The sequence below is a fragment of the Silurus meridionalis genome, chromosome 5 (genome assembly GCF_014805685.1).
Source record: "Silurus meridionalis isolate SWU-2019-XX chromosome 5, ASM1480568v1, whole genome shotgun sequence".
Classification (NCBI taxonomy): Eukaryota; Metazoa; Chordata; class Actinopteri; order Siluriformes; family Siluridae; genus Silurus; species Silurus meridionalis.
Window position 1 is genome coordinate 21,540,997 of NC_060888.1, and position 18,598 is coordinate 21,559,594.

An 18,598-nucleotide genomic window follows, 5' to 3' on the forward strand; every position below is an offset into this window, starting at 1 on the left:
TTCCTCGTGACAATAAAGCCTGGGTTTAGAGGACAGTCAGCTTAGAGGTTATTGATCAGTGAGGCTAATTAAAACACAGACGCCTTTTGACTTATTTAGTTTATACGCTGTGTGAGGTTTTTTCAGTGATGGATGAGAGCTATTTACAGTGCCATAGTGGCTTGAGTTTAAAATAAAACCTTCATTGAACCACCATCAAAATACATTCATTGCTGTACCTAAACTAAAACTTTTCGGCTTCTCCCGTTAGGGGTCGCCACAGCGGACCATCCAGTTTTTACACTGGATGCCCTTCCTAATGCAACCCTCCCCATTTATCTGGGCTTGGGACCGGCACTAAGGCTTGTGCAACCCTAATGGCTGGGGTTGGTTCCCTGACCAGGGATTGAACCCGGGCCGCAGCGGTGAGAGCGCCGCATCCTAACCACTAGACCACCAGGGAACCTATTGCTGTACCTAAACTACAAGAACAAAAATTTGTGGATTCGTATGTGCTTTTTGAACACCTCTTTCCACATTTAATACCCACTTCACTCTTCTGTGAATAGATTCCACTAGATTCTGGAGTGTGCCTGTGGAGATTCGTGCTTATTTATCCACAAAGATCTTAGAAAAGTCAGATATTGATGTCGGGTAAAGTGTCCTAGGGTGCAGTCAGTGTTCCAATTCATCACAAATTTGTTCAATAGGATTGAGATCAGAGCTCAATAGCAGGAGATCATTCAATCAAACCATGTAAACTAATTCTTCATAGATCTGGATTTGGCACAGGTGTATTTGAATGGTGGAACAGGTTCTAATTCTAGTGAAGGGAACGTTTAATGCTGCTGCATCCAGGGACGTGCTTTATAATTGTGTACCTCCAATTTTATATTAACTGCTTGAGTTAATATATAGTGTGTATCTTTATTATATGTTATATATTGAAGTGTACAGTAGGTCCATATTCATTGTCATGACTGTGTAATGTGTAAAGACATACATGATTTGAGCGTTCGTACTTCGAGTCTTAACCACCACTGAGCATGTGCAAAGCCTCTTTATTCTTAATCTCAGTTTACCGCCACACCATAGCAAACCGTACGCTCTACAGTGGGTCTGATTTTGCTGTACTGAATAAAAACTGCAGTCCAATTGCACACAGCCATATCAAACTGAAAAAAAGAGTAAAAGATTGGAGATAAAAAAGTAAAGAAAATAACACTGAATATTGAATATTGAATTTTTTATATTCTTGAGTTACTCAAATATGTGAAATCTAGAGCAGCTCCAATGGTCAAAGTAAAATGGAGCATTCTGAAAAATTCTGCCAAATTCTGAAATTCATGTAAATATTTTTGCAGTTCTACTTATTACACAAATTGTTAATGATAATACAAATTGTTAGAATTAAATTGCAAATACATATACATACACAGACAGTAATGCATAAGTTTTCTGTGTGACAAGCTGAAATTTTTATTTACAGGATTAAATTAATTTTCAGACTAGAGTATTACTGGATCAGTCTCACCTATCTTTAAAAGGTTTGGGATTCAGTGAGCAGGTAGATCAGATCCTGCCCCCTGCTGGTGCTGTCCGAGCAGAGACCTTTTCACCATTCAAACTGATTTCACTTGTCTTCTCATATTAATTCATTTGTTCATGTGTGGCAAATATTTGTCAGAATATAAACACAATCTGAGGATTATGTTTGTTTAGTCGCAAAATTAATTCAGTATATGAAGATAGTGTATGGAATATTATATGGCATTTATTTTCTTCGCTGATCATGATATACATTTTATAATTGTATTATCTTGTTTAGTTGCAGGATTTAAAGGAAATGAAATATTCTGATTGCTTTTAATTAGGTAAGCTGAAATGCATTAGCTCATGTTTTAAATTATATTTGTTTGACCTTTCTGCTGCGTTCTGCTACTTTTATGTGGCTTAACGCCATCTTAAGCATCTGTGCATTTCTCGTAATATAATGGAAGCTCTGCTGTGAATTTCAACTTTGTGAACCTCACTGTCTATAACACCTATCCGTTCAAGGGTGCTTCTATACATATCAATTCTGGCTGTGAGCAGTTTGAACAGGTGCTAACAGACCCCGAACCACTAGGTGGCCTCATTTTATATATTACAGTGTTATAATAGCACTCAAGCATGATCAAAGGCAGGGAACATGGATAAGTGAAACTTAAGAAACAGAGAGAAAAGTGAGCACCCACAGAACTAAGCGTTAACAATACAAACAAAACACACACATGAATGTAAGGCACAGGGTGATACCACACACACTGGGGTAAATATGTCCAGCATATGTATTACTGGTACCAGGAAGAAATAAAAAGAAAATATAGGATAATAGTCCAGGGAATAACAATAGCAGTGCACTTTAGGAAGGTTATAGCTCATTGGTTAAGGCATTGGGCTTTAAAGCGAGGCCTTTAACCCTCAACTGCTCAGTTGTAAGTTGCTCTGGAGAAAAATGTCTGCCAAATGCCATAAATGTAAATCTAGGAATTAGAGTAGGTGTGGATTTGCACAAAGTCGTTCATCAGTTTTGGAGGTGTTTCTGGAGCTCTTGGAGGTGAATCACTGCATGGCTAATGAGATAATGGCTGTTGTCAAAAAAACTTTTTCAATAGATTTCCTCACTTCAGCAATGAAGTGAGAGACTAATTCTCTTGAACGTTGTAATCACCTCATTGTGCTTGGAAATCTTTCAAATATCAAAGTCCTTATAGTCAGACCTCTATAATAATGTGTTACTAGGTTGCAGTTGACTCACAAGTCTGACATTGTTTTTAGCTGTTATTTATTCACTTGAGACAACGTCATGGCCCTATTTGATGTGGTGTTTCTGTCATTTTGTTCATCCTCAGGGTTCTCAGTGAAGCGACAATAGCCATGGCATCACTTACTGATGCCTCCCTAAGTGACATCATCATTCGTCACTGTCTAAATGTCCCTTACAGCAAGAGGTGCAAGAGGAACAGAAATCCCATAAGCCACCAGAGCCAGCAGAATTGACCCTGACAATCAAGGGAAGCAACAGAAACCAGACCCGGGCATCCTGTAACAGAGACAAGTGAGCATCATTGCATCATTCAGGTACATGATCATCATTAGAACAGACAGCTGGAATGGCCTGGGAGGGTTATTTCAGATCAGGACAGATTTAGTTTTAATGATAGTTAGCAAGAGTTTTTTCTAAATCTTTTTTTAATGGTTTTTAATCTTTCTGTAAATGGGATATAAAAACTGGTTAGAGTGTATCTGCTAGTGTACTCCATAAAGCCCCTTTGCTTTACATGAGGTTGATACAACACGATAAATGCTGGATTAAAATAAGATAAAGTTGGCTGTTTCTTATTCATACAAATTCACACATTTAAAAGCATAGTGATGCAACCAGAAGCATTTCTGACTCACAGTACCAGGGACCATGGTTTAATCCCGAGCTCAGGTTACTGTTTGTGAAGGGTTTTGCACATTTTCCCCATGGCTGTGTGGATATTCTCTGGGTTCTCTGATTTCCTTCTACCTTATAATGGAGTGTCTGAATGGTTGTGTATGATGTCCTGCAATGGACTGCTGTCTTATATGGTAATAGATAATGCAACGTCCAAGTCGATCTCAAACCAGGATAAAACAAAAAAACATAGAATTCCTACTCGGGAACCTCAACAAGTTTAGCAGGTGATATCAAATAAATATGGCTGCTTAAACCATTAAATACAAACAAAGTAGCACTTCTTACCTTTAATGAGTTATGCTTTAAACATACAGATGCATTACCTTGTTATACTTATAATGACTACAGCAAACGGCACTTTTGAGAAGATGAATAAACAAATCTCAGCACAGTTAGCTGGCTTGATTCTTGCAAATAATGGACAAACATGGAGGTATCCGTGTTTTTCTTACTTTTATGGCTTGATGTGTTCAAAAATGACATTATTCCAAGTTTTGTGTATTCACCAATAAGGTAAATTAAATGCAGCTTAAAGAATATTATACGGCTAAAAGCTGGAGATTCCTAAATCATCAGTGAATGTGATTTATAGGCAATCCAAAATTGCTTGGATGTTGGTAGTTCACATCGATTGTTCCTTTTCCTGTTTTTTCATGAAATAGGAAAAACAACAGTTAAAAAAATTGGAAGGACTTCTAAAGATCTTTCACTCAAGACCAGATGCTCCGGTGGAAACCATTATAATGACATGCTCAATATAAATAACTTTGTTTCATTTACACTTGTATCACACAAGGTGTATCACATGTCCAGACTGCCATATCACCACCTGTGATCCAAACCAGTTAGTTTTAAATGACCTGCTAGGCGTCTGCTAAGTGGAGTTCATCAGCCAGCAGTTGCACAAGAAGTCTCATGAAGGTCAAGTGCAGCCAATAAGACTCCGGCTTAGTTTCTCCATATGGCCCTCGCCTGTCGCTGTGCAACAGGTGTGCAGGTGTAAAGCAAGTTTAATTTCAGTAAGTGGTACACGTACATAAAAGACTCAGATGCTGCTGATATAAAAGCGCAACACATGAAAATATAAAACCTTTCCTTTCTTATCTACTAGCCAGGGATTAAGTAACCTATTGCATGCTGTATAAAAAAACGTTCATGAAATACAAATCAATGCATCACTTAAATCATGTACACATGTGGCCTTACCTCAATTAATAATAAATAAAGTGCATTTTTGGTTAATCTGTCCATCATAATTCAAAGAATATTCACAGAATCTCTTTCTTAAAAAACAATTTTTTAATTGCTCTCAAACTGCACATATTTCAACAATACTACGAAAAAAAAAAATTCAAAGTAATGAAAATTTAAAGAGCACGATCGGTTTCGTCATGGCTTGCTTTCTCAGTCACCATGGCACAAGTGCATGCATTATTAACCTGCTCAGTAACACTGGCAATGAGGCTGCTGAAGTCTGCCTCAGAGCTCATTCTTTTCCTGTGGATTTTGCACCACTAAAGACTGCTGGAAATATATGGAAGAATAAAGGATAAACCTGTGTACTTGCTCAAGAAACTGGTGGATTAAAGCAACATTCTTGGGAAGATGTAAGCTGTTTTGGAGAACAAATGGAGGGGAGTTTGTTAACAGTGGAGGGCGAAAAGCCCCAGAAGCGGGTGAGGTTCAGAGTGGCTTCAGGAAGCAGTGGTCGAGTTCTGAAAGAGATGTATAAAGATGACGGGCCTTCGGATTCTTTGGACTCGGACTGTACCAGTACCTCGGAAGCGGAGCGGGCCAGCACACCGTCCACCAGTGGAGAGCCCAATGGTCAATTTGCAGTGTACTTGGGCTCGGAGTTAGATGACAGCGAGAGTGATCCAGATGATTTGCTCCTGTATGCTGGAGCCAAGGACAAGAGCAGATTGTTCAACACCAAACGGGTCAACATCCTGAGCAAGAACGGGACAGTGCGGGGAGTTAAGCACAAAGTCAGCGCTGGTCAAATAGTATTTGACAACCTGGCCAAAGTCACTGAGGTAACTAATTTAAACTTTAATGGATGCTTTACAGACTAAACCACCTCAATATTTCATTTCATCAATGCTTTTTACTTCTTTTATCATCCCAACATACACAGAATTTGAACTATAGTAATGTGTTAGGGCCTCAAAGAAAAAAATACCTTTCCTCCACCTCAGTAGAGCATTTTATTAAAGAATCAACTGTCCAAGGTGTCCTCAGGGGGTGTTAGAGTGTCCTTCCTGATCAGCAATTGGTTAATCTTCCTCTCTAACTCTCTCATGCTCTGTCTGGACAACCGAGCTGTCTCAGAGGACAAGGTCACTGTACAATTAAAGATTAATGATGGATTTCTTTAAGTGTTTCAGCTAGGTAATCAGCTTAATGAATTTCGCCTACTTCCACTTTCTGCTTACTCTCAATGGCTTTTGTGCGATATCGAGTTCAATGCACTTGTACCTTTTGTACAGTTGAATTTGTGGGAAGTAAATGTTTTTTCCTGGTGTATGTGGTATTTTGCATTTTAAATGAATGCAAATTTAACCACTAATATCTCAAAAATACCTGAATAAATTTGTATTTTTAACAGCATGGCTGTCTTCCCCAAACTTCTCTATGAAGCACCTCAGCAAGTACTAATTATATTTCTCCACAACCATTTTATATAACTGATGTGCTGGTGGAATTTAGCAAATGCACACATGTAAAGAAGAATAATTTCTAGTATCTCGTTAACGAAGTCGTAGTGATCGACATGTCATTGTATCAACAAGAGGACTATTGTAACACAGTCCACCAAACAGTATCTGTGTTATCCCAGTCATGATTGCAGTGTATCTGAAGCTTTTCCTGATAATGCTAAAGGTGAGGCAGGAAAGTACCCTGGTAAGAACACATACAGTCGCAGACTTGTTCACATCTAGAGGGGGTTGGGAGGTCAGAGGAAACCAGAGGATTTGGTGGAACTCTGGACAGACATGAGGAAAACAAAACTCTGCACCAACAGAAACCCGAGCTCCAGATCAAGCCGGGGGATGTGGAAATGTCAGGTGGCAACTCTACATGCTGGGCTACCAAATTTCCTTCAAAGGAACATAAAGAATTTGAATTAAACTCACATTATTATATTATTATTATAGTGTTCTCTTCACCTTGAGGGTTGTAATCACCTTGAAGTTGACACACTGGACTTTTCCAGCCATAAGTGGTTCTTGCCCAAACTTTAAGCACAAATTTGGATGCACACAATTGTATAGAATGTCTATGGATGTGGTTGCATTAAATGTTCTCTCCATTTAAACTAGGAGACCCGAACCTGATCCCCTGTGCACAAAGCCAGCTTGATGAAGATAGGCTTTCATAACTCAGAGATGAAGGTCTTGAGAGCTCTGACCTCAATCTTATTCATCTTCAAGATGAATTGGAACAATGACTGCACTCCAGGCCTGCTCACCTCACCTACATCAGTACCTGACTTTACTAACACCCTTGTTGCTGAATAAGCACAAATCTCCACAAGCACACTCCAAAATCTAGCAGGACATCTTCCCTGAAGAATGGAGGTTATTATAAGAGCACTAAATATGGGGACTAAATATAGAATGAGATGTTCAAAAAGCACATATAAACTTATGCTTGTGTGTCCATAAACATTTACCACTTAGAGTCATTTGCATTAAGTAAATAACTCACAGCAATGAGAAGTGTGAGATTAAGCTATATTAAATATAATTTTATAGGTTGTTTTGCAGCTAAGATCCTGTTTTCTCAAAATTAGAAAGATAATGATTTTGTCATGGTGTGTTTATATGATAGAATAAAATTCCTATGGTACAATGAGTCCAAACTTCTTGTATATAAAGCTGCCAATATTTCAGTAGAAAAGCTGTTGAGAAGCACACTGATGTCCAAGTACAGCTTTTTGTCAGTAACAGAGATCACGCTGTACTTGTGATGTGATTAACCAGAGATGTAGCCTGAGAGTTCTGCACACTTTAGTGATTTCACTCCTCTAGTCATCCCCTGAAGATGAATTGATTTAAATGTTTTCATCAAATACATAGCTAACTAGTTTCCACAATCAGTGCTGTTAATGCAATACAGTTAATTCTAATAAAATAAATACACTTTAATATAACTCCAGTCTCACAAGGTTTTGTCATTAAGCAGTTTGGTGATGTAGGTAGTATTGTCGTCTTACAATTCCAAGGTCTGCAGTTTGATCCTGAACTTGGGTTTCTGTCTGTATTGAATTTTTAATAGTTTAAAAGTTTAATATTCTTACTAGGTTTATTAGATGCTTTTAATCATTTCAAGCTTAACATTTTCTTATTCTACTGGCAGATCATTTACTGTAGCTTCTTCATAGAAAAGTAAAAAAAAAATCAAAACCATACCATGAATTTAACAGGTTAGGCTCACTTGTATTTTGTTTATTGTAAATGCAAAATTTTAAATGCTAATTGCTAAATGCTAAATGCTAATGCTAATTATTCAAGCATTTTCAAGAAGACACAGTGCTAGTGGAAGCTGGTTACAGAGACTCTTTAACCCTACATAATAGATATGCATACTATACATCTTTTTGTGTAATCTATCTATCTATCTATCTATCTATCTATCTATCTATCTATCTATCTATCTATCTATCTATCTATCTATCTATCTATCTATCCACTTACCCACTTACCCACCCATCCATCCATCCATCCACTCATCCATACATACATCCATCCATCCACCCACTCATCCATCCATCCATTCATCCATGAATGATTCTGGGAATGTGGTCGCTTAAATCGCAACACCATCAAGCTGTTACTGTTGGGCCCTTGAGCAAATCCTTAACCCTCAACTACTCAGTAGTATAAATAAGATAAGATAAGATACAAGAATTGTAAATGTAGCTATCTACCTACCTATCTATCATTTGCTTGGCACAGTCACATTTTGGCATATGCACTTTTTTAGTATCTCACACACTACAGTGTGCAAAGTGTGAAGATCTGATTCACACTTTAACACATGACTCGATGTGCTAGAAGTACAAATGTATTCACAGCCCCAGTGGCTCACAAAATCTCGTGAATTCTTGCAACCACAATTAAAAGAATTAATATGATTAAATAGGACTAAATACACTATATGGACAAAAGTATTGGGACACCTGACTTTTCCACCCATGTGGTTTTTCTCCAAACTATTACCACAAAGTTGGAGGCACACAAATCTATAGGATGTCTTTGGATGCATCCTTTCTATGCGGTAACATTGTTTTCTTTTTATTCATGTTCAGTAAGCATTTTATTCTTGTCCGAGTTATAGCGAATACAGGGTCTATCTCAGAAAGCCGTTCGGGCCCCTTAAAAGTAAAACTTTATTTACAGCAATGAAAGTAAGATAACATGCATTCTAGGTTTCTTTGAGCTTTTCTGCATTTGACTTATTTTGGACAATAAAGACTTTTAAAAAATGTAAACATACATTATAAAGGACCCTTTTTATTAAAGTTACTCAGTCAACAGCACAACCTACCTTTCTTTTTCACATGATGTTGAGGAAATTCATATGATACATTTTCATTTTGGGCATGTGATGTATCTATCACTGAAGAGATTCGTACATTAATTTAAGAATTTTTATTCTGAGTTTTATTGTTGTATTTCAAGACAAAGCATACTTAAGGTGGCATGTTATATACAGTATATTGTTAAATATTTTGTTCTGTATAAGAGCTGTAGATTTCCTAGTTATTTAGCTGAAACATGTATACATCTAGATACTAGATAGATAGATAGATAGATAGATAGATAGATAGATAGATAGATAGATAGATAGATAGATAGATAGATAGATAGATAGATAGATAGATAGATAGATAGATAGATAGTGATGAATGTCAGAAATAACTATCGCTAATAATAAAAACAATATAGAACTTTAGGACTCTACTTAGGCTCTTGCAGCACACAGCAATGTCCATGGGTATTTTATCTACAGGTCTGACAGGTTTATACTCCAAGTTTACCTGTTCATCATAAAACACTCATTCCAAAGAACATTAAATTCAGAGTCTCTTATATAATTGGGTTTCTGTAGCAATAAAACTGCAACCGCAGGCAGAGGTGGAAAGTAACGATATATAAATACTTTGTTACTGTACTTAAGTAGAGATTTCTAGTATCAGTACTTGATAGATAGATAGATAGATAGATAGATAGATAGATAGATAGATAGATAGATAGATAGATAGATAGATAGATAGATAGATAGATACATAGATAGATACATAGATACATAGATCGAATGCATATTTGTAATTACACTTGATTTATAATGTTCACTTGATTTGTCTGCACTGTAGCCTGAGCTGACTCTGGAGTTTGGCCGGATCGTCATCTACACCACCAGTTTCCGTGTGGTCAGGACGACGTTCGAACGCTGCGAGCTGGTGCGCAAGATTTTCCAGAACCACAGAGTGAAATTCATGGAGAAGAACATTGCTCTGGACAGTGAGTATGGCAAGGAGCTGGAGATGCGCTGCAGACGGGTAGGAGAGCCACCTTCCCTCCCTGTAGTCTTCATCGATGGACACTACCTGGGGGTGAGTGACCACTATCTACAAACTATGAGGTTTTGGCTTTATTCTAGTTCTATGGTTGTGAGTTGAAAAAAAAATCACATAATTATCTGATCATTTGAATAGATTTATATAACTAAATATAACTGTAGGTGTCAGTGAAATGTTTTGAACACTCAATATTTGAGAATTTATACTTAAAGAACCTGAAAACATAAAGTGAATTTTATGTAGGTGAATCAATTGAAGGTTTAGTGAAGTGATGAATGTCAGAAATAACTATCGCTAATAATAAAAACAATATAGAACTTTAGGACTCTACTTAGGCTCTTGCAGCACACAGCAATGTCTATGGGTATTTTATCTACAGGTCTGACAGGTTTATACTCCAAGATTACCTGTTCATCATAAAACACTCATTCCAAAGAACATTAAATTTAGAGTCTCTTATATAATTGGGTTTCTGTAGCAATAAAACTGCAACCGCAACCAGAGGTGGAAAGTAACTATATATAAATACTTCTTTACTGTACTTAAGTAGAGATTTCTAGTATCAATACTTTATTTGACTATTTATTTTTCGAACTTTTTACTTTCACTCATTAAATTTTTTACACAAATATGTGTACTTTCTACTTCTTACATTTTAAAGCCAGACTTGTTACTTTTGTTTTAACCTATTTGGTATTTTTTTCTTCTCACTGCTTTTTTAGCCCATCAAACTATTTCCTGTCAATGCACAGCTTTTTCAATCTACCACCGGTGTATCATTTCCTGGCTCTCACACATCACAGATGTAGGCTAGTTTATAAAGCTAACAATGAGCACAGCAGAATGCAACAAGAAGTCTGGGGTTAACGTGGATAAGACTGAGGGAGTCAGTGGTTTAAACAGAGACCTTTCTGATCGCCTGATCATCATCAGTGTTTTTATCATGTGTTTTATATTGCGGTTGTTCAGCCTGGATACATTCATCAGATAACAAAATTTTATATGTTTCGTATTCATATATTAATATGATGTGAGGTCCAGTTACCAGTCACTAAAACAGGTAGTAGTCAAGGCTACTTTTTACTTAAGTACAAGTCAGATCCCAAACGTCTTTACTTTAACTTAAGTAAAAAAGTTTAGTCAGTACGTCAACTTTTACAAAAATCTTTTAAAACATTAGTATCTGTACTTCTACTTCTAAGTGAAGGATGTTTGTGCTGTTGCCACCTCTGATGACAGGTGTTCAAAAATTTTAACTGCCATCATTTGCTCTTTATTAATATTAAATTGGTTAAAGCATTGTCATGATAGTATGAATAATATGCATTTGCTCTAAGTTAAAACATACATTTTATTTAACGCTTGAATCATTTTTTTTATTTACAGGGTGCAGAGAAAATCCTGAGTATGAATGAATCTGGGGAACTGCAAGATCTCCTCACCAAAATTGAGGTAAATGCACATGAAAATACACCTTTTTCGTCCAATGCACTTAACAATGAGCAAAAAAAAAATTAAGTGCAATTTTGATTAGCTACTGAAATACCACTGGATCTTACAGCATCGTTCTCAGTCAGTTTCACAACTAATGTTCCATACACACGTCCAGCTTGCTTGGAAGCTACCAGGTTTGTATACCCTCATGTTTTTATTGAAGCTTAATGCCTTTTAGTGCTACAGACAATACAAAACGTCTCAGAATGGCGATCAAAGGAGACGTTAAAGAAAACAACTGTATTAACAGAGTTTTGCATGTTTAGCTCCTCTGACAAGCTAATAAGACTTTATATCTGTGCCTTATCAAAGCCACGCATATCAAATAAAAACCTGAACACAAATACTCTGTGTTAGAATCTCGGTGTTAGAATCAATTGCAAATATGAATATATGGATTAAAGATTAAATGGTGTGAAAGTTACAACCAAGCCTTTTTTTTTCCTCCACAATTAGTGTCAGATTATTTTTATTCAAATGAAAGTTTCCAACATGTCTCAAGTCTCTTTCATTTATTCCTTGGTTTAATTATTTTATCATGAAATGTTCAGGTTTTTAAAAACTGTCATTTTAGGATTTCTGTGCTGCCTGTGGGGCTGTAAATAATTGGTGGTAGTGCCTTCACTATTTCTCTGTAAATATTACTCTTAAAAACATCAGTACATCCATTTTTTATCTCACTTATTCTTATTAACACTGGGTTGTGGGGAGCCTTTCAGATGGAATTTAGATAACGGACACCCTGGGTGGTGTGCCAAGTCTTCACAGGCCGCAATCACACACATGGACATTTAAAAAAAAAAAAATACCAATTTATAATACCAACTCTTATTCTTACCCAAACAAATAAGATTATTTAATTATCTTTTGTTTATCATTTTTATAGATGCAATTTAGTAAGTGAGTTTAATGCTTAGTTAAATATTGCAATATTTCTGAATGTATTCTTTTGGTATGGAAAATGATTTTTGACCGTGCAACATATTTTCAGTTTGTTAGTTTTTCATAAAAAAAAAAAAAACAATCTTAAAATAAGATACTGGATTTGTTCACACATTCTGCCCAATTTTACATCTTAAAGTGGAGCAAAGAACATAAGTATTAGAAAGATTGCTACCACAATGAACTTACCAAAAATCACTTTGGATTCGCAGAATAAAATGCAGTACCCAGGGGAAACCTAAGGTCATGCACACTCAGCGCCCACAGGGCAAAAGTGTCATTAAAACCCTAATTCATACGTGTGCTCCAATTTGGGTTATTTAGTTTCCTCTTACTTCCCACCAAAGACATTACTGAATCTAGAATAGGCGTAGGTGTAAACAATTGTGTAAATGTGTCATTTGATATGAATTTTCCCGGCATCCACTCCATGAAGCATTTCCTTCTTTTGCTCAGTGTTTCTGGACTATGGACTGATCATTGAATAAAGCAATAAAATAAAGCAATTACTGATGATGAATAAATGAAAGAAACGCTGAGCCCTAATTAGCTTTGGGAATCTCTTAAAAGCCTCGATGTGTTTAAATTTAAATCATTACAAAGATGGTTACAGGCTTTCAAGTAGAAACTAAGAACCCTTAATTATCCCACAGAGTCCAAAATAAATCCTTTCCTTTTTTTTTAAGTGTTGGGTATTAATTAATGCATTAAATCGCTAGTCCTCTTGATCCCGAGTGAATTAAGGGGGGCAAAATCCAGTGCAGGTACAAAGCTGTTACAGGAGTTGGCAGTGATCGTTTGCGAAGGTGAAATTATGTCAGGATGTGAGACAAATGTTAAAGAGCCCTGAGGTCTGAGTTATGACATGATTAAGTACCGATACATCAGTAAACTGTCATAAATTATGGATTGGCATCTATAACTGTCAGGTGAATAATAGATAACATTAATATTAATACAGTAAATGAAACAGCATGAACATGCACATGCACATACACACACATACACACACAAACACAGTCATTCATCATTCATGAATCATGTGCTGCATTGGTGTGACTCAGGCTCTCATAGAAAAACCTGCACCAGTCCTCCCATATAAGAACCTCATACTTCCACAGTTGCCTTTCACTCACTTGTGTGTGACTGTTTGTATGTGTGTGTGTGTGTGTGTGTGTGTGTGTGTGTGTCTTTTGCTCCACAGAGGGTACAGCACCCCCACACATGCCAGACGTGTGGTGGCTTTGCCTTTATGCCCTGCTCTATGTGCCATGGCAGCAAGATGTCAGTGTTCAGGAACTGCTTCACGGACTCGTTCAAAGCCCTCAAGTGCACTGCATGCAATGAGAACGGCCTTCAACCATGTCCCAGCTGCTCCCACTAAGTGCCTGCACACCTCCATCAGTATCCACCCTCCTCCTTTTCATCCACCATTCGCCATGTAAAGGACTGTACCAAAAAAAAAAAGATTACTTTTTTGGTTCTTAATAAATGTTTCTTTTTAAAAAAGCCTGTGAACATACATTTGTTTTATTTGATGTCCGAGTGTATCTATTTAGGATTGGCTGATCAGGTGATTCAATACTCCACAGCAACAGTAACTTCCAGTCTGTAGTCAGATTGCCTGTGTCCTATTACACTATAATGCTGTAATCCAGTAACAAAAAACGTTGCCAGGAAATCAGAGATACAGCTCATGCTTTCTGTAACCCCAGAACATCACAGAGCATGAGATATGACTGAGGGAACTCAGAAAGAAGATTTGAATAAGGTGTGTAAGCTGGCAGGATTCATACACTAACCCCAGAGCTCCTCAAGTATTCTGCAGCCAGTGAGCTCTAATGATAAAATCTGATCATTGTCCAACAATTCAAATGTACATCTCATTATTTAAAGGTTGCAATAATATAGTATAGATATTAGATATATAGATATATTGGTGTTCAGTCATGTTATGTATATACAGAATTTTAGACACTCCTCATTCCCATTTGCTGTTATAATAACCTCCACTCTTCTGGGAAGATGTTTCACTAGATTTTGGAGTATGTTTGTAAAGATTTGGGCTCATTCCGCCATTAGGGCTTTAATACTGATGTAGGCTGAGGAGGCCTGGGGTGCAATCAGCATTCCAATTCATCCAAAGGTGTTCAGTAGGGTTAAGATCAGAGTTCTATAGCAGGCCACTTAAGATCTTCCATTTTAACCACTCCAGCATATCTTTATGAAGCTGGCTTTGTGCAGAGGGGCACTGTCATGCTGGAAAAGTTCAAGTGAAGGAGAAATGTAATGCTACAGTACCACATATAAAGACCCCGTATACAGATGTGTATCTCCAACTCCAATCGTTTGGGGAAGAACTACATGTGGCTGGAAAAGTCACGTGTCCCAATAATTCTGTCCCTATAGTGTACATTAGGTGGAACTGGACATTATTTAAAAGTGACTTGAAAAATTAACCTACTACATGGTAAGATTCATTGCCAATAAGAAGGTAAAGACTAATGATGCATCCCCACGTTATAAACGTTTCTACCACACAATCACTTACCATGAACGTGAACTGATTCTGTTTAGCATAGAAGATCTTACTTACGCAAATGTGTGTACATCACACACGACATTTATTATTATTGCTATCAGATGTAAAATCTGCATGTTTGATTATTTCTTTTAAATCTTTAACCCAATACTATGTTTCTCATTCAGTGCATCTCATTCAGTGCATCACAAATAAATGGTCACACAGTTACATCATGCAAAAGAATAACCAAAAAAGTGGTTCTATGTGTAGAATGGACACATGTCCTTGCTGTCTCTCAAGAAGAAGAGATTCTAAGAAGTACCTATTTCTACCATTCCAGGAACAAAACATCCGAAACACCTGAGTATACATAAGTATCTTATAAATTTACACCGAAAATTGGAGGGTCTATAAATATTGAAGTTTTGTACCTTGGGAAGTAAAAGCGTACTTGTACAGTACACTGAACATGTCATTATTATCACAGACATCAAAAGCAAATCATAGGCGTGTCAAGCTTTCAGTAAAGTGTGAGGTAGTGTAGGAAGTGAACACACTGGTGAAATCAGCAAAAACCAAACGAGCTCGGTGTCTACGAAAGAACAGTTTTTTAATGGAAGCAGCAAAATGATGAATATAAACCTGAATATAATTTGCATGGTAATGAGACAGAAAGCAAAACAAAAAAGAAAATGGCTGCGTTACAGGCTAACACCATAGTGTCTATAGTTATGGCAATGGCTGATTGCAATTGGCAATCAATTATAACATTTCTATAATCAAACATAAGGTAAATTGATCATTTTAATCGGGATTCCAAAAATTTGAGGATGCAGTGCTAAAAAAAAAGAAAACATTCAGAATTTGATCTATACAACTAGTCAAAATACAAGATGGAGCTGAGAGAACCTGGATCCATGTAGAGCCACTGTAGATGTTGATACATTAAAATATTCTCCATTGCAAAGAAACATCCCAAAATCCATCAAATTCCTTGAAGGTTTCAGTCCCTGGTTGCTGCACAGTGCAGGAAGGAGCCGGCGGTCGTTCTCTCTTGTGCCACATTGACATGGTGAGGATGAAGGATGGAGGATGGAGGATGGTGGTGTATTTGGTCTCTGTGCTCTCATAGCCCTGTACAATGCTGCTTGATTCTGATGCCACAAGGCAGCATTGTAAAGAGGCTCAAAGCGCAGAGCAGTACAGCACCGGAACCGTTTATCTACATGGCAGAAGAGGAGGAGGAAATCATGTAGATACTGTAGTCATTCTTATATATATTTTTTTTCAAACAAACAGGCATGAATAACAGCAGAGAGCAAAAAAAATGAAGTCATGGTCAGTTGCGCCCCCACTGGTGCGCCTACAGAGCAAATGCAAAAGCGAAGGTTAACAACATAATGAGAAATATTCATACAGATTTCAGGTGTCCAGGATTACAGCAATGAACATGCAAGCATGCAAAAAAAAAATCATTAAAAAAAAATATCTGTGCCACCGATTATTGCTTAAAAAAAATTACACAACAATGTACCTTGAAATGTACCTGAAATGTGTGCACAATGGATCGACATTTACATCAAATCGATCAGCCTTATTATTATTATTGTTGTTGTTTATAAGGCTGCAAAGACGAGCATCATCTGGAATAAATGAATAAAATAAAATGGAAATTCAATAAAAGACTTGATCATTTTGGAGAAAGGACATGCAGTAGATGCAGCTCGGTGTACAGATACCTTTTTTCTTTCTTCACGCTGAGCGCCACATCTTTTCTTTCTTTTATTTGGGATCGAATCCGCTCTTCTTTATTATATATGACGAGGATATTCCTCAGTACGCTCTAATCAAATCATTCAAAAATGAATGCACACCGCAGGAGGAGGAAAAAAAATTATATATATATATATATATATATATATATATATATATATATATATATATATATATATATATATATATATATATATATAAAACGCTTTAAATCCCCTTTTTTCGAGAATTTCCGCTCGGTCCATGTCGGCTGTGTGAGGCTGCTGAAATCCGTCACAGCGTGTGAGGAGCTCGTGAAGCGCTTGATGGATGGCTGGAGTTCCCGTGGGCTTTGATAATGGAAAGCGAGCTCAGCCAATCAGAATGCAAGGAGCGTCTGTAGAAGCTCACAAGGCCAACCAATGGCATTAGAGAATTCCAGGCTCGGCTGTTTTTTGTATTTATTTATTTATTTTCACTGGAAAAATGTATGTATTTAATAATGAGTAAATATTTTCGACAAAACAACATAGACAGCAGCGGGTCAGAAAGGAAAAAAAAGAAGACACATTTGGTTTAATAAATTAATGGATTTATTCAAACAATTATTATTATTTTTTTTTTTAAAGGTTTGCATTTGTAATGCACAAACAGCTTGGATAGTATGGGTGCAAAAGAGTACAAATATATACCGAGTTCATTAAGGATTCATGGTTGACACTCGAGACTTGAGGTTCTGTGTTTTTTTTTGGAGGAAATGCTCAAGCAAGCAGTGAGATATAAATCTCGTAGGTCAAAGAAAGACTGCGTTTATTAACACAAACAAGCAGCACCACACATTGCATTCACAGTATTTACTGCATCCTTGTTACCTGCCATGGTGGTACCAATAAACACACTGGCTTTTGTATATTATGAGAAAGCAGAATTAAAAACGCAAGTGATTTAGCTGAGGTTGAGGAACTACTTATTTTAGACCACGCCCATTTTGACCACTACTTATTTCGACCACGCCCATTTTGGATTCAAATCCAAGCACGTATATTTTACTGTAGTTTCCCTTGTCGGTGGCAGTGATACCATCAAAGGTACATCATTCACATGTTCAGAATATTCTACCTGGTGATTATAATGCACCTTTAATAAGAATTAAGGAACGCACTTGTGTGAACCTTGAAAGTTTCTTAAAGCCAATCAGAAACATACCACATACACTATATGGACAATAGTATTGGGACACCTGCCTTTTTCAGCCATATATGGTTCTTCCACAAACTGTTACCACAACGCTTGTGTCACACAATTATAAGAGTCTTTGGATGTGGTGGCATTAAATTTCCCCTTCACTTCAATTAGGAGACCCAAACCTGTTCCATCACGATAATGCCCCTGTACACAAATCCAGCTCCATGAACACATGGTTTATATGTGTTGGAGTGGAAGATCTTAAATGACCTGCTACAGAGATCTGACCTCAACAATGTTGAACACCTTTGGGATGAATTAGAATGCTGACTGCACCAGAGGCCTCCTCACCTCATCTACATCAGTACCTGAGTTTACTAACAGACCTGTGGCTGAATGAAAATTTCCACAAGCACACTCCGAAATCTAGTGGAACATCTCCCTAGAAAAGTGAAGATTATTATAACTGTAATTACAAACTAAATCTTGGAATGGGATGTTCAAAAAGCACATGAATCTTATGGTCAGGTGTCTACAAACGTTTTATCTATTTAGTGAACGTTCCCAAAAAAGGGATGCACATGCTCAAATTATGAATGACCTTAATTTCAATGGAAGTAACAGATGTGTGATTACCAAAAACTAA

At 37.0% G+C, this 18,598-nt stretch overlaps 1 protein-coding gene across 1 annotated transcript; it reads left to right on the forward strand.

The window, feature by feature from the left end:
- Positions 1 to 5,094: 5,094 nt before the first annotated feature.
- Positions 5,095 to 13,910, forward strand: grxcr1a (glutaredoxin and cysteine rich domain containing 1 a). The gene is made up of 4 exons (XM_046850156.1): positions 5,095 to 5,502; positions 9,849 to 10,088; positions 11,442 to 11,507; positions 13,696 to 13,910. Exons 1-4 carry the CDS (start codon positions 5,095 to 5,097, stop codon positions 13,873 to 13,875), a joined length of 894 nt encoding a protein of 297 aa, XP_046706112.1. The 3' UTR covers positions 13,876 to 13,910.
- Positions 13,911 to 18,598: the final 4,688 nt, after the last annotated feature.